The 21,233-nt window shown below is 44.2% G+C and overlaps 1 protein-coding gene across 8 annotated transcripts in view; it reads right to left on the bottom strand.

The window, feature by feature from the left end:
- Positions 1 to 2,650: 2,650 nt before the first annotated feature.
- sec31a (SEC31 homolog A, COPII coat complex component) overlaps positions 2,651 to 21,233 on the bottom strand; it is a 138,667-nt gene continuing 120,084 nt past the window's right edge. For 7 of the 8 annotated variants that reach the window (XM_085964844.1, XM_085964890.1, XM_085964880.1 and 4 more), the window contains 5 exons: positions 15,815 to 15,882; positions 13,578 to 13,832; positions 12,451 to 12,570; positions 11,609 to 11,680; positions 2,651 to 3,504 (listed from right to left, as the gene is read on the bottom strand). In XM_085964844.1, coding sequence (XP_085820970.1) covers positions 3,325 to 3,504; positions 11,609 to 11,680; positions 12,451 to 12,570; positions 13,578 to 13,832; positions 15,815 to 15,882 — 695 coding nt within the window. In that variant the 3' untranslated portion in view covers positions 2,651 to 3,324. Of the gene's footprint in view, positions 3,505 to 11,608; positions 11,681 to 12,450; positions 12,571 to 13,577; positions 13,833 to 15,814; positions 15,883 to 18,674; positions 18,714 to 21,233 lie in introns of all 8 variants that reach the window. The other variant, XM_085964853.1, reaches the window with a different exon arrangement.

Genomic DNA, 21,233 nt, shown 5'->3' with positions numbered 1-21,233 from the left:
ATAGGGTCTAATGAGAGGGATGAACTGAATGAAATCAGTATTTGTAGGGAAATGGTGTTAGGGAAATTGATGGGATTGAAGGCCGATAAATCCCCAGGGCCTGATAATCTACATCCCAGGGTACTTAAGGAAGTGGCCCTCGAAATAGTAGATGCATTGCTGGTCATCTTCCAAAAATCTAAAGAATCTGGAATAGTTCCCATGGATTGGAGGGTAGCTAATGTAACCCCACTATTTAAAAAAGGTGGTAGAGAGAAAATGGGGAATTATAGACCGGTAAGCCTGACATCAGTAGTGGGGAAAATGTAAAAGATGTCCACTATAAAAGATGTAATAGCAGAGCACTTGGAAAACAGTGACAGGATCAGACAGTCAACATCGATTTACAAAAGGTAAATCATGCTTGACTAATCTACTGGAATTGTCTGAGGATGTAACTGGTAGAATAGATAAGGGAGAACCACTGGATGTGGTGTATTTGGACTTTCAGAAGGCTTTCGATAATGTCCCGCATAAGAGATTGGCGTGTATAGTTAAAGCACATGGGATTGGGGGAAAGGTACTGACTTGGATAGAGAACTGGTTGGCAGACAGGAAGCAAAGAGTTGGAATAAACAGGTCTTTTTCCGAGTGGCAGGCAGTGACTAGTGGGCTACCGCAGGGATTGGTGCTAGGACCCCAGCTAGATGTAATATCTCCAAATTTGCAGACGACAGAAAGCTGGGTGGGCGTGTGTGCTGTGAGGAGGATGCAGAGAAACTCCAGGATGATTTGGACAGGTTGGGTGATTATACTGCATTTGCCATGCATCTGCCCAATGTGGATAAATGCGAGGTTATCCACTTTGGTGGCAAAAACAGGAAGATAGGTTATCTGAACGGCAATAGATTGGGAGAAGGGGAAGTGCAACGAGACCTGGGTGTCCTTGTGCACCAGTCGCTGAAGGTAAGCATGCAGGTGCAGCAGGCGATTAAGGCGGCAAATGGTATGTTGGCCTTCATAGCGAGAGGATTCGAGTACAGGAGCAAGGATGTCTTGCTGCAGTTGTACAGGGCCTTGGTGAGACCACACCTTGAGTGTTGTGTGCAGTTTTGGTTGCCTTATTTGAGGAAGGATGTTCTTGCCATGGAGGGAGTGCAGTGAAGATTAACCAGACTGATACCTGGGATGGCAGGAATGACGTATGGAGAGAGATTGGGTCGATTAGCCTTATATTTGCTAGAGTTTAGAAGAATGAGAGGGGATCTCATTGAAACTTATAAAATTCTAACAGGACTAGACAGACTAGATGCAGGAAGAATGTTCCCAATGCAGAGGAGTCTAGAACCAGGGGTCACAGTTTAAGGGGTAAGCCATTTAGGACTGAGATGAGGAGGAATTTCTTCACCCAGAGAGTGGTGAACCTGTGGAATTCTCTACCACAGAAGGTAGTTGAGGCCAACTTATTAAATATATTCAAGAAGGAGTTAGATATATTTATTAAGGCTAAAGGGATCAAGGGATATGGAGAGAAAGCAGGGACCGGGTACTGAATTTGGATGATCAGCCATGATCTCATTAAATGGCGGAACAGGCTCGAGAGGCCGAATGGCCTACTCCTGCTCCTATCTTCTATGTTTCTATGTTAAGGGGGTGGGGGTGGTGGAACAAGTTCCTAACCTCCCTCCCACCCCCAGGGCTCCTGACCTTCTCCGGGTACTGCGCATGCGTGACCGCATCGAGTGCGCATGCGGGGTACCAAACGGGTGCGCAAGCGCAGAGTCGAAAATGCGTTGCAAATAATCACTCCGTTATATAGGGCTTTGGTGAGACCACACCTGCAGTACTGTGTACAGTTTTGGTCTCCTTACCCAAGGAGGATATATTTGCCTTAGAGGGAGTGCAACAAATGTTTACTGAACGGATAGTGTGGGAAGGTGGAGTTGAGATAGAAGTTCAGCCATGAGCTTATTGAATAGCAGAGCAGGCTCGAAGGGACCGGCTGGCCCACTCCTGCTCCAATATCTTATGTTCTTATTTGATTTTCCTCATCAGTTCGATTTTACTGGGGGCAGCGGCGGAGAATATACAGCTTGCTTCTTATGGGAATTTTGATCTTTCCTGTACTTAGAGGAAAATTAGGTTAGTTTATTTGACGCTTCAACAACAACAACTGGAATAAAAATAACAGAAAATGCTGGAAAAACTCAGCAGGCCAGGCAACATCCGTGGAGAGAAATTAGAGTCGACGTTTCAGGTCTAACCCTTTTTCAAAACTGGAAAGGAAATGAAATAGATCAAAAGGCAGGGCTGGGAGAGAACAAAAGCAAAGGGATAAGATAGTTTCCCATTGATTTTGCTGGTATGTGAAACATGGATTGTATTACATGGAAATCAATTAACAGCGCTCCAGTAAGGCAACAGTAGAAGTGGAAGTGTTCAACTGTTCAAGAGCTTGTTTCAGTGTTCAAAATGCAACATTTGTTTTTGGCTTTACCCACTCAACAGAAAGCTCTAAAAAAGAACACAAAGCAGGATTATCCGGAGCTGTAGCAGACTCCTGAATCCGCTGTTAACACTGGATGACACAATCTGCCAAATATACATTCCTAATATTCAGCTGTCTGGACTGTTATGACGCGCAAAATAGAAAAAGAAAAAAGAGGCACAATCAATTTAAATAAATTAATGTTTATTTAAAATAAGATGAATTGTAGGTGTGTTTCTGAATCACAAGATTGAACACGGGGAAAGACAAGCTAGTACTGGTTTTGTGCAGCCTGCACTGCCTTACAAGCAGCTGTTTCAACTTGTCCCACTCAGCCATAGATTGAGTATCTTCTTCCAGTCCATATAGCACACTCTTCTAGTCTGTATAATTGTATTGATGCTGGACACAGCCCTACACGTCTGTCTCTTAAAGTACTCTCTGCCACTAAATAAGTCAGTGGCACAAAACCTGTATTATTTTAGTTTGATCAGTAATGCATGCATCTGGATTATTACAATACTGTACGGATTCCATTTGTCCTATGTAGGTCACACAATTTCATTGCTTTTTTAAAACAGGCAATATAGACAGATTTAAAAGATCAAGGTGCATTGCCACTGGCTTCATTTTATCTGATTATATATTGGAATGTTTTGCCTCTTTACATAAAAGGTGCTGTGGTAAGACAGCCAAAAAATGCAACATGGAATGAAACTTGCGTCCATTACATTTAACCATGGGTATTCAAATGGTCTTCGCTCAGATTCTCATTTCAATCTAAACCGACATAGGTTTGGCCAACATTTACTTTTCACAAAGTATATAGCTTTCTTTTATCAAATTACACTTTTATATCAAACACCTAGTTTATTAGCCTGCGTGAGGACCACTTTCAGGACTGGCATGAATGCAGAGATTTCACTGAAGTTACTGGTGCTCACTATGTGCGTGTGGATGCTTAATCCCTCAGTGTAGTTCCGAGTTTCAATGCTCCTTGCTATGTTGTGTAAACCGCCAACTATGGCTGGTGAGAGCTGCAAGAAATGAAGGAAAGTGTTAATATCAAGATCACATTTGCTTGATGTGGTAAACCACTTTTATCGTTCACTATCGTTACACTATAGTTATCACTGTTATATCGTTACTCTATGGTTATCACTGTTCACACTGTTGTATCACTATACGAGGTCGCCTCTTGTCACGCTGTTATACCTGGGCTGACCACTGCTGACTCCGCCCACGGCTCCACCTACCTGCCCAGGTATAAAGGTGGTCGACTGGCTGGTATTCCTCCTTGTTGGATCCGATCACCCACGAGGGTGGGCTCTGTTATTTAGCCAATAAAAACCTATAGTTACTTTCTTAACTCGTCGCTTTTCATTGGATAAATTGATAGGTATATCAATTTTATTGGCTAAATTTTAAAATGTCGTTACTTGAGCAGCCAAACGAGCAGCCAGACGAGCAGCCAAACGACCAGCCAGACGCCCAGCTACAACAGCCACAGCAGCCGGCTTGGCTGCGAGCCCTCCGACCACCGTACCTGGATCTAAACCCACAGGCAGCAAACTCAGCCCTCGACTTCGAACACTGGCTGAGCTGTTTTGAGTCCTACCTGGGAGAATCCGGCGTGCCTCAGAAATCCAAGCTAAGAGTTCTGACCGCCCAAGTGAGCCCTAAAGTATTCGCACTCATCCGGGACCTTAAAACATACGAGGACGCCATCAACCGGCTGAAACGACAGTACCAGAGCCCGGTAAATTCCATGTATGCCAGACACCTCCTAAGATCCCGCCCGCAACAACCAGGAGAGTCTGTAGATGAATTTTTACAGGCGCTACAAGCACTCGGCAGGGACTGTAACTTTAAAGCGGTAACGGCGGCAGAAAATACTGAAGACAATGTCCGCGATGCCTTCGTGAAAGGCCTGCGGTCCGACTACTCACGGCAAAGACTGCTTGAAGCAAAGGACCTCGACCTGGACAAAGCTGCAGCCCTCGCTCGCTCCCTAGAAGTGGCCCATCGGGACCTCGAGGCATATTCCAGGCACTGTAATTTGCGACCCTGGGACTCGGGACCGACCCCGACCGCAATGCCCCCCGCAGCACACCCCCTGGGACCTACCTCAGCGTCGGCGTCCCGGACCCAATCGGGACCGCCACCCCCGGTACCGGCTGCGACATCGGACCCCCGCGATCGGGCCGCCGGCTGCTTCTTCTGCGGCCAGGCGAAACACCCGAGGGCGCGCTGCCCAGCCAGAAACGCGACCTGCTCGAGCTGCCTGAAGAAAGGCCACTTTGCAAAGGCCTGCAGAGGGAGGTCAACAGAGGCCAGCAGTGCCTCATGCGAGCTGTGGGGGCGGCCATCTTCCATCAAGGCCACAGAGGCCGGCATCCCCACATGTGAGCCATGGGGGCGGCCATCTTTGATCCAGGCAACCGACACCAGCAGTGCCTCATGTGAGTTGTGGGGGCAGCCATCTTCTCCGCCATTTTGTCCAACCTCGTGGGCGCCGCCATTTTACCCACCACGCTTGACCGCCACCGTGCCTCCAGGCCCGACCACCGCCTCACCCGCAGACGACAGCAACTCGCTCAGCTATACACTAGCCTCCGTCACACTGGACCAAGCCCGCCCGCACCACCTGTCCAAGTCCATGATGGACATCAAAGTAAACGGCCACGCCACGACCTGCCTGTTTGACAGCGGAAGCACGGAGAGTTTCATCCACTCAGGCACGGTGAGCCACTACTCCCTCACGGTCCGGCCAACGCGCAACCGGATCTCGATGGCATCGAGGTCCCACGCCACAGACATCAGCGGCTACTGTGTTGTGACCCTGTCGGTTAAGGGCACGGAGTATAAAAATTTTAAACTCCTCGTCCTGCCCCAGCTATGCGCTGCCGTCCTACTAGGTCTAGACTTCCAATCCCACCTCCAAAGCGTCACGCTAGCATACGGCGGACCCCTCCCCCCACTCACAGTCGACAACCAACAGATTTTAAACCGCCCACCGCGTAACACCTGCGGCCTATCCACCCTCAAGGTCCCGCCACCTTCCCTGTTTGCCAACCTCACCCCCGACTGCAAACCCGTCGCTACCAAGAGCAGGCGGTACAGCGCCGGGGACAGAGCTTTCATTAGCTCCGAGGTGCAGCGTCTCCTGAAGGAGGGCATCATCGAGGGGAGCACCAGCCCCTGGCGTGCCCAGGTCGTGGTCGTTAAGACCGGCAATAAAAACCGCCTGGTCATCGACTACAGCCAGACCATAAACAGGTACACCCAGCTGGACGCATACCCCCTTCCCCGCATATCTGATATGGTCAATCAGATCGCACAATACCGAGTATTCTCGACCATCGACCTTAAGTCGGCCTACCACCAACTCCCTATCCGCCCTGAGGACCGCCAGTATACCGCCTTCGAGGCGAATGGCCGCCTCTACCACTTCCTTAGGGTCCCCTTCGGCGTCACCAACGGGGTTTCAGTCTTCCAAAGGGAGATGGACCGGATGGTTGACCAGAACGGGCTGCACGCCACGTTCCCCTACCTAGATAACGTCACCATCTGCGGCCGCGACCGGCAGGACCATGATGTTAATCTGGAGAGATTCCTCCGTACGGCCCAACGGCTGAACCTCACCTACAATAAGGAGAAATGTGTGTTTAACACCTCGCGCCTTGCCATCCTCGGCTGTGTAGTAGAGAACGGAGTCATCAGCCCTGACCCCGAAAGAATGCGCCCCCTCATGGAGCTACCCCTCCCCCACTGTCCAAAGGCACTAAAGAGAACCCTGGGGCTCTTCGCCTACTATGCCCAATGGGTGCCCAATTATGCGGACAAAGCCAGACCCCTCATGAAGTCCACATCCTTCCCCCTTACGGAGGAAGCGTGCGCAGCCTTCTCCCTCATTAAGGGAGACATTGCCAAGGCCACAATGCACGCAGTGGATGAGTCCATCCCCTTCCAAGTGGAGAGCGATGCATCCGACTTCGCCTTAGCTGCTACCCTTAACCAGGAGGGGAGACCGGTGGCCTTCTTCTCAAGGACCCTACAGGGCCCTGAGATCCGACACTCGTCGGTCGAGAAGGAGGCCCAGGCGATTGTGGAGGCGGTACGACGCTGGAGGCATTACCTGGCAGGCAAACGATTTACCCTCCTCACCGACCAGCGTTCGGTCGCTTTTATGTTTAATAACAAGCTGAGGGGCAAAATCAAGAATGACAAGATCTTGAGGTGGAGAATCGAGCTCTCCACCTATGATTATGATATCTTGTACCGGCCAGGTAAGCTGAACGAACCCCCTGATGCTCTTTCACGAATTACATGCGCCAGCGCGCAAATTGATAAGACTTCAGACCCTCCACAACGACCTCTGCCACCCCGGAGTCACCAGACTTTACCACTTCATTAAGGCCCGCAACCTGCCCTACTCCATCGAGGAGGTCAGGACCATGACCAAGAACTGCCAGACCTGTGCCGAGTACAAACCGCACTTCTTTAGGCCGGACAGGGCAAGCCTGATCAAGGCCACCCGCCCCTTCGAGCGCCTGAGCATCGACTTTAAGGGGCCCCTCCCGTCCTCTGACCGCAATGTGTACTTCCTCAACATTGTTGATGAGTACTCCAGTTTCCCCTTTGCCTTCCCCTGCCCAGACATGACCAGTACCATGGTCATTAAATGCCTGAACGACCTCTTCGCCTTGTTCGGGTTCCCAAACTATATACAGAGTGACCGGGGCTCCTCCTTCATGAGCGAGGAACTCCGTCAGTTCCTACTAGCGAGAGGTATTGCTGCAAGCAGGACCACCAGCTACAACCCCCGAGGGAACGGGCAGGTGGAAAGAGAGAACGCGACAGTATGGAAGGCCGTCCTCTTAGCCTTAAAGTCTAAGGGCCTCCCAACTTCCCGCTGGCAGGAAGTCCTCCCGGCAGCACTGCATTCCATCCGGTCACTACTGTGCACGGCCATTAACGCCACCCCCCATGAACGAATGTTTGTTTTCCCCAGGAAGTCGACTACAGGAACCACGCTACCAACCTGGCTGACCTCTCCGGGGCCCGTCCTGCTGTGAAAGCACGTGAGGGCCCATAAAACGGACTCCCTGGTCGAGAGGGTGAACCTCCTGCACGCCAACCCCCAGTACGCCTATGTGGCATACCCAGATGGGCGGGAGGACACAGTCTCCTTACGAGACCTCGCACCCTCGGGCACTCCTGAGACACCACCGTTACCCCCCCCCCACCCCCCCAATGCCACCCGAGGTAGACGGCATGCCGGAACCCCACGAATCTTCGCCGACCACGCAGACACCAGCATTAACACCGGATAATGCAACACCGCCGCTGCGACGATCAGAAAGGCTTACGAGGCCTCCGGCCAGACTGACATACCAGAACTGGTAGTACACTTCACCCCGCCGGACTCAAATCTAAACAAGGGGTGAATGTGGTAAACCACTTTTATCATTCACTATCGTTACACTATAGTTATCACTGTTATATCGTTACTCTATGGTTATCACTGTTCACACTGTTGTATCACTATACGAGGTCGCCTCTTGTCACGCTGTTATACCTGGGCTGACCGCTGCTGACTCCGCCCACGGCTCCACCTACCTGCCCAGGTATAAAGGTGGTCGACTGGCTGGTATTCCTCCTTGTTGGATCCGATCACCCACGAGGGTGGGCTCTGTTATTTAGCCAATAAAAACCTATAGTTACTTTCTTAACTCGTCGCTTTTCATTGGATAAATTGATAGGTATATCACTTGACTGCAACATTGATCTTGCACTAGTAATGATGCTATTTGGTATCATTCACGCTACTGTCTTGAGGTGACTTCTAAAGGAGGTTATTGCAGGGGATGGTCTCAGAGCTGTTAACATGAGAAAACTGTCGGGAGATTTCTGATCAAAAACAAAGAGACTGATCACAAACACAATTCAACACGTGGAGCTGTGTTTATTTTTTTTTTTATAAAAGAGTGCAATACATCAAAATAGGTCACAATTTTAAACTGAAATAAACGAGTCTTACTCCAAATTAGTTAAAGGTCTGGTGCGTTGGCTTCAGAAAGCTCTTCGTGCTTAAAGCACGGCCCCAAATAGTCAACAAAGATACATGGCGAGCATTTGTGGTGGGGACTGCACACCCTCCTAACTGAAGAATATACAGGAAACTTTGGTTTATCCGGAGGTTATATGTCCGGAATAATCGATCTAACGGCAAAAATCAGGAGCCGTTTTCTATAAGTTTTTTTTAGTTCTCGTTGCTTTTTTTCACCAGTCAGGCACTGCAAGGTCTGTAGCTATAGCAACAGCTTCAGCTAGAGACGCTTGCAGCTGCAGCTGACTGTTTAGAAGCTGTTGCTAAGCAACAGTGTTTGTTGTCAGATACGGAGATGAAAACCTCCGTATGCTTCAACATTAACTTTGTATGTCCGGCAGTTTTGATAGATCGGCAACAGCTCGGTCCCGGATATCATAAAGTTTCCTGTAGCATGGATGTGGGGTGGGGGGGGCGGGTGCGGTGAGTGCGTGGAGGTTGAAGGAAGGATGGAAAGAGGGTGAACTAGGGAGATAGAAAAATTGTGAGATGAATTCATTTGTAAGAACTAATAGTTTTTTACATTCCAATGTGGTAAACAGTGGCAAAGGAAAATACTTGACAAACTCACTACAGGAGGAGGTACCATATGACATTTGCTTCCATCAGTGAACCAGACATTACAACTCACGACATAGCTGTCATGACCTATATTAGGGCTGGGGTAACTCATGGAAATAAATTATAAATTTTACATCCAGTTGGCTCCGGCACTTAAATATTATTTTGTGCAGTTCTTCCACTGTATCCTTTAATGAGGAGTATCCTGTCAGAAGCAGCAACTGTCATACAAATACTAATGGTCCTATGAAATAGGTCAATTGGAATGAGTGCATCAAGATTGGGTAAGAATAGATTAAGAGACTATTGTCTGAAGCTGGAAGCTTAATTATTGACTGGGAGCTACAATATTTCTAGAAGTGAGGACATGTGGAGTGGTTTGGGCAATTTACTCTGGATCAGTTTAAAATTTTTCAAAATATTTGAGAATATGGCCGAGTTTGCGGTCAGCGGCGAAGCGAAGGTGTTCGCTGCTGGCCCCAAAGAACGCTCCGCAAAAGGATCTTGCGATCCCTGTGGCGAGAACTTCGGGTTTTCTGACTTTGAATTCAATTCAACGGAATTTAATGGGGATTCCCTTTTGTGAACTGCTGGGACATCAATAGACTGTCTAAGCAGCCAATCAAAAGGCAGAATCTCTCAGACAGCGAACAAGGAAGTGGATAAGCCCTTAACATTCTAACCTTTTTAAAGTAGTTAGAGAGCTCAAAACAAAGATTGGGGCTCCCACATGGGGAAAAGGCAAACTTGAAATAAAGATGCACAAACTTAAAAAATGTGAAACATTTTTTTGAAAAGTTTCTTAAAATTTTTTATTTTTACTTAAATAAACAAATTACACACTGCATAAAATTAAAATGAGTTTTCCAGGCCCTTAACATTTGTTTAGCAGTCAGTACACTGTTAAAACCCCAGTTACGCCTAATCCCTTTGGGTCTAACTTTTAGTGGGAAATTTAACAGCGTAATTACTGCGGAAGGGCCGAAGTTTTCGTCAGTTTCAATGATTTACGAGATTTCACCAATTGCCGGCTTGGGGTTGGGGGGCGGGGCGTGGTGGCAGAGCGCAGCCTGTGGTGGAATGGTCATCGACAGACCGCAACTTCGGGATTTCTGCACGTGCTTATGCATGCACCAAATCCCGAAGTTGCGGACAGTTTGCCATCATACCGATCACACAAATTTTCAGGGCCTATGACTTCCTTCTACTTTTTCCCCAGCTCACACACCACTGGGAGCTGAGAGGGTGAGCAACCGAATCACAGGCCTCTGACACCACATTCGAGACGGTGGATCGAATTATAGAGCTTGATTTGTTTTTAAATTTAGTGTTCTTTAAAGTAGGGGATTAACAGGTGGTTGGGGGTGTGAACAGGGAGTGTGAACAGAAATCATACTTCCTACCTATTTATATTCTTAGGTGGAATAGGTTCCCCCACCCCCACCTCCAAGTCTGACCAACACCATGTTAGGACTTAATTGAAAAGAAAAAAAGTTAACAGCCCCAGCAGTGTGGGTAATGACCACCACCAAATGCTGGGATGGGGTGGCTGAAGTTCAACACAGTGGTACTTGCAAGTTTCATTGCGCTAAACTTGGATTTACAACCAGGTAACGACAGGCACAGTGCTTAATTTCATCCAGGTTTCAAATTTTTCAAAGGGAAGGAACAACAATTCAGAAAGGGAATAGAGTACCAAGAGACTTGCCATCAAAGTTCATGGCCGTAAAATTTAATTCACAATCCCACCAGGTAACTAACGGCAAGTTTCTCTCCACAAAAATGGTTAGCTGACTTTCAACTTCACTTCAAGAACTAAAAAAGTTGAAGCAGCGTTCCTGCTTCTGATTTCTATCCAGTGGCTCCCTGCTAGAATTTACATGTGAACATCGGGGGTGATGAGGTTAGGGCTCATTTGTGAGGCCTTCCCCATGGTCAAATAGCTTGGCAACACTCACTTCCTGGGTTCACACAAGGGCTACGAGGACGATGCCGGTCGGGAGCCTTGTCCATTGGCACCACGCACCAGAAATTCAGGAGTGTGCTTCGCACCCATTTTGTGACCATTAATTTCCAAATTGGGTTTCCAGTGGATGAGGCCTGCTGGGTGTGCGGACTCGGAAAGTTACCTCTATGATGAAAGCAATTTGAGCAAATACCAGAGGATGGCCGGCACCTGTGGGACCATATTCCAACACGTCACTGTCTGCAGAAGGGTGGAAATATAAAAAGGGGGGGGGTAATTCAAGTTGGCATGGAAACCAGGTGGTACCAAATTCAGAAATAACTCTTGCCTCTTCAGATAACTTGTTTCTTTTTTGCTGGGGGGAAGGGAGAAAAAAAAAAGGAGCTGTGTGTATTCTAGGGTTATCACTAGCTGTGCGAGACCCATGCTGCAGGAGATGAGGGACCCAGTATGCTGCAAAGTGCAATATAAAAAGCTAAGTGGTTCATATTAGGTTACTCACCGCCTGGTCCCGCAGCTTATCATATAGAGATTCCAGCCGCTTGTTTGCATCATCCAGCTTTCTCTTGGTTTGCTGTACAAACAAAAATTTATGATCCTTTTAGCAACTGAATAGCAGCAGAAAAATCTTTAAATAAAGTAAGTTTACTATAATGTTCTCACAGTTACAATTGTACTTTTCTTGCTTACTAATTTCAAGTTTCCATCTGCTTTTCTCGCCTGACTTATTCACGCTCAAAAGGAATGGTTCATTTTGGGGTATAGTTTTGTGAGCTGCAGCCTTCATGTGACTCCCTCCCGAGTTTCCATTCTTAGTGTGTGAATCTGCTGACAGAATATTCTACCATCGGTGCCATCATAAGAGTCCAAGCCGAGCATTTACACAGGTGCACTTTGCAATGGAGGGGTGGTCACTGGATACTGGGAACCCTGGGCAACTCCTCCATTCCACATCCAGGGATAATGAGAACAATTGCAGCACTCGTATCACTGCTCTAGCCGAGATCAGCAAACTCAGCACATGGCAGGGATCAAACTCTGACCTGTATAAATCAACGTTCGACCATGTAATGTAGTTAGCTGCTCAGCCACCAGGTAGTCATCTTTTCGATGCAGATTAACATAAAGACTCGTACTTTCAAAATTACTTACAACCTTAGCACTGGAGCTGCCTTGCATATATCTGAACAACTCACAAGAAATGTCTGTCAGGTAGTCTCAAAGAGCAATCAGCCAACAAATACGTGGTACTAAAGTCTTTATAGCATCATGGGATCGTATAACAAAATGTACCATTATCTACCCATACAAATGTAAATAAAATCAGCCATGGACAGTACGTACGGGATCAGTAGCTGCAGTCATGCACCGCTGAATCAATCCTTCAAATGTGATCTTCAGGATGGCATGCTCTTCTGGAATGGGTTTCTTGGCAATTTTCTCAGTGGTTATTGGTTGTACTACCTGAGCAAATAAAATAAATACACATCCCTTGTCAGATATATGAAGCACAAATCTTAGTTTTACCAATATACATCTCAAAAGCTTCTGGTACAGTGCAGTAATGCTGACAATCAGTAGGTGTCAAGGGCTGCTCCAGCAACTGGATTCAACTGATGCAGCCAGGGCTAGTTATTACTGTGTTTCCTATGTGGACAACTGTGAAGGCACTACAAAAAAAAGAGACACCCGCCACAGCCAGTGGCTTACACCGAGAGGAGCTGTGGCATAATTGGGGGCAGGAAATGAAGTGGGGAAGCAGAATTTGGAGAAAAATGAATGTAGTATACAAAACAAAAAGCACATAGGAAGTGCTTGCCCCATCCCAAAATAAATCATCTTACAATCCGTAAAGTGCTTATACAGTAACTGGGCAGATTTCTGCCAATGTAGGTGGATTTTCTGCAGTAGTATAAGAAGCTAAAAAGCAGATATTTTCTTTGATTTGTAATCACCTTTGCCAATATTTGGAAACTTAACCTCACAATAAACCAACTACTAGGAGAGCAGGGCAGAGGATTACTCCCCAGCTCTAACACCAATATCTTGTTCCAGACTTTGTGCCCCCTCAACTGCCCCAATTAATGCAGCCAAAATCCTTGAAGATTTGAATTGGTGCCTTTCTATTTTGTGTCTGGCTGGGCCATTGTTTGATTTATTTATCGGATACATTCAGCCATTCTACTTACAAAGAGATGCTAATCCGGGACTGAATCTAAGATAACCATAGTTTGGAGGTAGGAAGCACTGCGTGAAAGAAGCAGATTTAGTTCATTCAAAGGAAACTAAAAGTAAATGCTGTGATGGAGTCTTCGCAACATTATAAAAATCAAGCATAATGCTTGTATCATATTTTCCTGTCCCGGGTCAAATTTATAATGTGAGAATAAGTTAATCCGATTTAAACTGAGCCATGTTTGCCCAGTATGTGATACATGAACAGATTTAAAACACAAGGGAAAATCTTGTACCTGCATGATGTCACCAGTAGGAGCACCAGGTGCTTCCTCAGTGCTATGTTTTGGCACCATTGTCTGTAGCGTGGGCTGCATCCCTGGCTGTAATATTCCTTGGTATGGACTCCGAACTCCTGGTTGCTGGGGAGTCTGGAATGAACTCTGCAGTGGAGGATGAGGCTGCTGATGCTGCACTGGGGCCTGAGGGTCTACGACTGGGTTCATTATGGGAGCCGTGATGGGTGCAGGAGGAGTATATTTGCCTGGAACCTGCAAAATATTGTAAATTAAAATAATGAAAGGGTAATTATTAAACAAAAAAACAGCTTGGATTGTTTAATGAGTCAGAAAACAGCCAACAACAAAGTTCTGTAACACAGTGAAATTTACAACTATGTGGCTTTTACAGATGATTGCCCTGAATTTGCAGTCAGCAGTGAAGCAACGGCACTCGCCGCTGACCTTGAAGAAAGCTGCCCACAAAGATCGCATTGATTTCAGCTCTCCTGACCTTTGTTTGAATCTGGCACCAAATCAAGCAAAACTCTGAGGTCCAGCAACAGCGATATCATCAAGCTGGCTAAGCAGCCAATCACATTGAAAAATTCTCAGACAGCAAACCAGGAAGTAAAATGAACAGATTCTAATTTACTTTTTATAAATTTGAGAGCGCAAAATAAAGATTGGGACATACACATAGGATTAAGGTGGAAGCTGAAATATTAAACTTAAAAAAATTATTTTAAAAAGTGTAATACTTAATCATATTAATGGAAAAATTTGACATTCCACAAATATAAAATTTGTTTTTCAGGGCCAGAATGGTTGTTCAGCAGTGAATACGCTGTTAACCAGTCACACCTCTTTCAAAAAGGCTTAGCTTTTTTGGGGGGTGCAGGGGGAAGGGGGGGTTTAACAGTGGGAGATTCCAGTGTAATGGGGAAGTTTTCGTCCTTATATGTGATTTCAACTGATTGCGGCTCTGGGGAGTTCCACAACACAACCTGTGGCGGAGCAGGGAATGTCTGACCGCAACTTCAGGATTTCTGCGTTTATCTGCGCATGCGCTAAATCCTGAAGTTGTTGTCAATTTCAGAGGGGCAACGATGGTGAACGCCGACAGCGTCGCCATCATTACCACCACAAAATCCAGGCCAATAATTTAACAGCTCAGCAAAAATATCTGCACATTCTATGGGAATCTAAAAATGGCATTTATATAAATAATTAACATTAGGTGATGAATTTATAAAGATTTTTTCAAATTAAAAATAGAAAGTACTGGAAATACACAGCAGGGCCATCAGCATCTGAACATGAAAAGTTCAGGTGGAGAACGTTCATCATGAGCTCTGATAAAAGGATAAAAATCCCCTACCTGTCTTTTCTCTTAATTAGGAATGAACTTTCTGGCGCAATGACATTAAATTTGCTGGGGGAGGGGGGGGGGGGGGGAAGATGGCATCAGTACAGCCTCACCTTCATTGTGCTCACTTCAAGTAGGCCCAAGCACTTGGCAGAGCATGGAAACAGCACTACCGATGTGGGAACCTAGTTCATTCTTCTGAATTGCCTGCACTTTTCAGCCAAAGGCAGCCTGTGGCTGTACCTCTTCCGAACCTCATGCTGGGTGGGTGCTTGTGTTGCACCACGAGAAACGTAGGCACCTGCCCCTATTATTTAGATGAACCTGTCGCCAGGATTTGGGGCAGAGCTGTGGCCGGACCAAAGCAGCGGGTGGAAGTTCCGCTCCGGCACTATGGAATTTTTACCCTTTTGTGTATTTCCAGCGGTCAGTTTTTTTCTTTATCTTTAAATAATAATTTAACATAAATCCATCTTAATATATTAAGAATCTTATGTCTGTGCACATTTCCAGACAATTTTTTCCGTTATAAATTCCAATGTCCACATTTTAATGGAATTTGCCTATGTAAACTTATCAAGCTGTAATTTCACTCTCACTAGTGGCGGCACTGCAGCACCACCTCTGGCAAGAGGGTGTAATTACAGTGTGACAAGTTTACATAGGCAGTGCTGTTAGAAATGTGGGCAAAGGAATTTATAATGGAGATATAAAAATAAGAACAGTATGTACAACCATAAAATGGCGAATGAATTGCATCTTCTGCCCTGGTCTAATTACCCCATACCCTCTAATTCTGCTCCACCTGAAGACTATACTTGATCTTCTCCCCATGTGCCATGGGAGATTAACTAGTTTAAAAAATAATGAAACATTTCTTAATTACCATTGTCTTTGTCTTTTTCTTTGGCATCCTATTCAAAGTTGGAGGGTCATTCCAACCATTTTCAGGTCCTTTGAAAAAGAAACATTTTTTTAAAAAACTAAGTTACACGAGCACTGGGTAAAACCAAAAAATTACATGAATATTAATTTCATCTCTTAAAACAGGAGGCATCACCATTACTGCCCAAAGGACTGTAAGCAACATTTTGTCTGGTTTTGTTGTTTTCCCCCAACCCCACACCCGCAATACTTATTTAAACAATAACACCGAAGGAACTGAGTTGGAGGAGTTACTGATCCCAACAGTGTACAGGACACAGAAGATCAGAAGAAATTGGAGTTGTTCAGTTGTGGGTCTTCAGCTCCCTCTCAGGCACACTGATGGCAACAGCCACGCTTTAAGCAATTTTTCAGTACTCCACGAAAGACCTGGAACAATCTTTCCATCAACAGCTAAAATATTCAGACAGAAGAAGCAAAACTAGACTCAAAATGATCATGCAACTGAATCAGCACATTCTGACAAGAGTGTCATAGTTCTATATTTCACCACACCAGTTAGCTTACAGTGCAAATACATCTGCTATTCAGTAGCAGTGCAAGTGCGCAAACACAAATCAGGCACAGCAACTGCAATGAAGAATTTATAATAGGTCTAATGCTTGCTGTTTGTTCTCCTTCTATAGTTTGACTTCTGATAAAGACCTGAGCAATTTACCAAGAAAATGTAATCAGAATTCCTGCACGATGCAATCAAATGGTGCACTGAAATCTTGGCTCAGCTATATCTTTATTCAGATTTTGATGCGCTGGTAAAATAAATGCTATAGTCTGTGCTCCTCTGAATTTTGTTTCGTTTCCAAGCATCAAATATGTCATCCTAAACACTCTTCGTTCACTTTACATCCCCACTGTGTTAAAAATAAGACTCATTTTACAGTCTCCTGCTCTAACTCTTTTTAAGGATCTCAAAGCCTCCTCTCAGTCTTTCCTTCCTCTTACAAAGTTAAAACTTTGAAAACCCAAGCTTGCCATCACCTAATCACTATTTCTTGATTTTCTTTGTCTCCTCTTCTTTTCGATCATTGTGGTATCCTCAACTACAGGCTTTGGCCATGCACATAATAAAAAATACAAAGTGTCACTTCTGGACAAAATCTAGAGATGTGCATTTGCCCAACTCTTGCATGATGCTGTGCGCTTTTCAGTAGCCTTTTCTGCCCTGCAATTTGCCAGGCAAGGATACAGGATTTCAATAGGATGAGAGAATCTTCCCCAAAACTACTGTAAATCTTAAAAGCTATGGAATTGAACAACTGGCTTTTGAATACTGAGATACATCAAAGCAGCCTCAGCTCATTATTTACATGTTAAGATGGCCAAATGATAATTATCAATTTCCATGAAAAGCTGTTTTTGTTCCAGTGGATGCAGCATAAAAATTTAATGTGCCCAGCATTTTACTTCACTGAACACTGCTTCCTATGAACAACATGGCAATTAACGCAGTGGAATCTGCTAACAAAGGTATAAAAATATTCCCATAGTTACAGGTCACATGCCTGTGTCAATACAAAGGGCAAGAAGGAAAAAAAAGCGCAGGCTAATCAAACAGATTCCTCTCCTGAATCTTCTACTAATTGACCAATGACAAAAGGATTACAGAAAAACTATCGATTACAACATTCACACTCCTGCATTACACTAAAAAATCTAATCATTAACTCTGTGTGCTGGTGTAATGGAAAAGGACCAAAGTTGAGCAACATAAAGTGAATGTCAAACATTGTCAATTAATACCAAATATTAAATGTTTAAACTGTTGCTGCATCCAAACTCTCGTTATGCATTAACAACAGAATTGGCTGCTGACTGAACAACAGGTTGCTTTTAGATCCTGAGTATGCTGTTTCCGCACCTCACGGGATGAAAATGTTTTATTCTGATGTGAAATACTTGTATTCCAAAGGGGAAAAGTTATTTCACATAAAGCTTTATTTGGTTAAAATAAAAACGGACCTAATATTTTGCAATAAAAAAAGTCTTCTAGTTACATAGAACACAGAGATCAAAACCAGACACATATCAAGTATTACAGGATTATTTTCCTTGGGTATAATTGAGTCCAAGGATTTCCTGAAAGTGCACCCTCCCATTCATCAATGGAACCTTCTCATTATTTCTTTATTGACCTTTCCCCTTTCCCCATTTGCGGTTATTTGAAAATGCAATAATATTTCATTACGTCCCCATCATCCCAGATCAGATACAATTCTTCCAGTACTTCGAAAATCCCATGGTCAATAAGCAGTAATTCAAGAGAGGGGACAATGTTATATTTATAATAATACAGGTTTAGCTGTCTGCAGAAAGTTTAGTAGATTAATCGAATCACACAAAATAAGTTAAAATTTAATTTAGAGGGAGGCAGAGGAGAGAAAATTATTGGAAGCAAGCGCTAAGATTTTGATGCCTAATCAAATATGTAATCAAGTTTCTCCAAAATCTCATTCTGTTCACAGTGATTCTGTTAACAATTAATCAAAGCCAGGAGCTAGCGGAACAGAGTGGAAGTCAGCAGCATTGATAAGCTACCTTGGCCCAAAGTACCATTACAATAATTTAGAAAAACACACACTTGAAAACACATTTTTGAAATGCAGTGTTTGATGTATTTCTTTAACTTTAAACTAAACCCACTAAGGGGTGTAGGGCATCACAGCATTAATGGAGGATCAGAAATAATCCGCTTCATTTATTTTGTTAAAATTCGGCATCATTAGGATTACATTTGAATTTTTAAAAATTATTCCCAAATCAACAGAAGTATCCAGAGTAATATTTCACTATCTCTAGTTCACCTTCTAAGAAAGTAGTTTGGTCTTGAGAATATATGTCTCCTGTAGACAGAAGCAAAGTAAATTCAGAACAAGAGATGCACAAAACATGACATCTAATTTTTAAATAGTTCTATAAATTGGTATACTCTAATGTTTCAGGGGGGAAACAAATAAGAGGAAAACAAATATTAGGATGACTCAATACTGTGCATTAGTAAAGTAACCAAATCCTCAGAGACCAAAAGAACATCTCTCTTTTCAGTATTACTGTACTTCTAACAAGTTGTTTTTCTACCTTTTTTAAAAGCACAAGTAGAAAACTCCAGTTAGTATTTTAATGAATTTCTCTGCTAGTTTATCAAAAATTCTAAATACTTTACAGTGGCAATCCTTTCATTACTAGAAGCACATTCTCATCTACATTAAGAGCACACAGCATATCGCTCCCAATAACTTGAAAGCTGGTGCTGTTTACATACTAAATTCAGGCTGCAAGGTGACTGTGGCAGTGTTTATTTGAGCCTGGTCAGTTAGAGCTCCAGTCACTTTGTAGAAAAGTAGGAGCCACACCTCTCTGAGTTTGACATGAGTCCAGTGAGATTATTTCTGAAGCAAGTAGGAATGCAACTTAAGTTAAGAATTTGAATCTCAAACCTGAACAGAGTCTGAAAGATAGAGTTATACAGCACAGAAAGAGGCCCTTCGGCCCATCGTGTCCATGCTGGCCATCAAGCCCTGTCTATTCTAATCCCATTTTCCAGCACTTGGTCCATAGCCTTGTATGCTATGGCATTTCAAGTGCTCATCTTAAACAACACAAAATAAAAGCTGTTTGTGGTATATAAATGGCTGTTTTTATCCAGTGGCATAGAAGGAGATAGAAAGTGCATGACACTAACATGTTTTCAGCGTGGCATTATATGCTATTTGAAAAAAAATTGCTGTATTTTCCTTAAAAAGGCAGTAGTTCTGAAGTCTTGGATATGTGAAAATTGGTGAGAAAGAATACAAGATAGGCAGCCCTTCTTTTTTCCTGGGCTGATTGTCTCCACACAGCCCAAGCTGAGACGGTAAACTAACCACGTTCGGAGTTACAGAGAGCCCCCATCTTCCTGCTCATCAGTGCACCATTAACCACCTTACAAGATGGTCGATGAGAATACCAACTTATTACGGTGCAGTTTTGGACTTATTTCACTGGCACATATCACACTGATGACTTCTAGGATCTGTCCCTAGGGTGAATTGAATCCAGTAAATTACTGCACGACTAACGTGACCCATGTAATTTTTCTCTATTTGTCCCTTCCCACCAATTGGCAATGTTCTTCTCTGCGAAGAGGTGAGAAGAGTACAGTCCAAAGGCATCTCCATGTGTAAAGGAAATAACCATATTCCAAGAGATACACCATCCTATGAACAGATTTCTGATATTATTAATACATGACACACTGGGTTTAAAAGTCTGGAAAGCCTCGACGACACAGGCTGTCAATACAGGCTTCTGAGATAAAATGAAGTGTTAACACAAAAGTTGTAAACACAACACAAGCTTTTGAAATGGGAATTGATTGTTAATACTAAGACAATGGTCCTACTGAAACAGCAGGCTGGAGGTTCCTCTATGTCTGAACATTGGAACCAACACAATAGCTATGCCCAAGTAAAGTGTTAAAAACTAACACTTCGAACAGGAACACAGAATATTAAAAAACCATGTGCCTTTGTAAAAGTAACATCAAATAAGACAGGAAACACAATTATATATACAACCAATTGAAGTAGCTAAGAAATGCATGGAACACCCTGGTTGAAGTGGTTTTGATTTACATATTGTAAAAGATACCAACAGAACACTTTGAAAATATGACTTCAATAGACGACACCAAGCAATCACATTGTGTTTGTGTTGAACTTGGAACATATAGGAGTCACGACGTCTGCTTCCAAACAGCTAAGTGATTTTAGAATTGAATGAAAGACCTTCGATAAGAATGACATCAAATAAATACTATTGTCATATTGTTTTTTATGTTAAGTTTTGAAACACCTATACAGCAGACAGGATTCTGAGAGTCAACAGCTAAATTGACGGTAAGAATAGAAAAAAGTCAACAGGAAGGTGACTAGAGATAATTAGCTTACATCAGCAGAAAACTTCAAACGATAAACCACTAAAAAAAGGTATAAAAATAGAGCTTTTCAGATGGAAAGTCAGAAGTCGCTAGAAAGGGCAAGCGATTCTCAACTTCAGAGGCACGCTCTAAGTTTTTAATTCTTTTGAGTCTCGGGGATCAAAAAGGTACTCTTATTTGATTTTGGTGGACATTCTGGATTAAGAATAAGAACATAAGAAGTAGGAGCAGGCCATACGGCCCCTCGGGCCTGCTCCGCCATTCAATAGGATCATGGCTGATCCGAACCTAGACTCACGTCCACTTCCCTGCCCGCTCCCCGTAACCCCTAATTCCCTTATCAGCTAGGAAACTGTCTATCTCCGTTTTAAATTTATTTAATGTTGCAGCTTCCACAGCTCTCTGAGGTAGCAAATTCCACAGATTTACTACCCTCTGAGTGAAG

Source organism: Somniosus microcephalus, chromosome 2 (assembly GCF_052327205.1).
Source record: "Somniosus microcephalus isolate GS21.2 chromosome 2, FLI_Smic_1.0, whole genome shotgun sequence".
Taxonomy (NCBI): Eukaryota; Metazoa; Chordata; class Chondrichthyes; order Squaliformes; family Somniosidae; genus Somniosus; species Somniosus microcephalus.
This window is presented reverse-complemented; position numbering and strand designations above follow the sequence as displayed.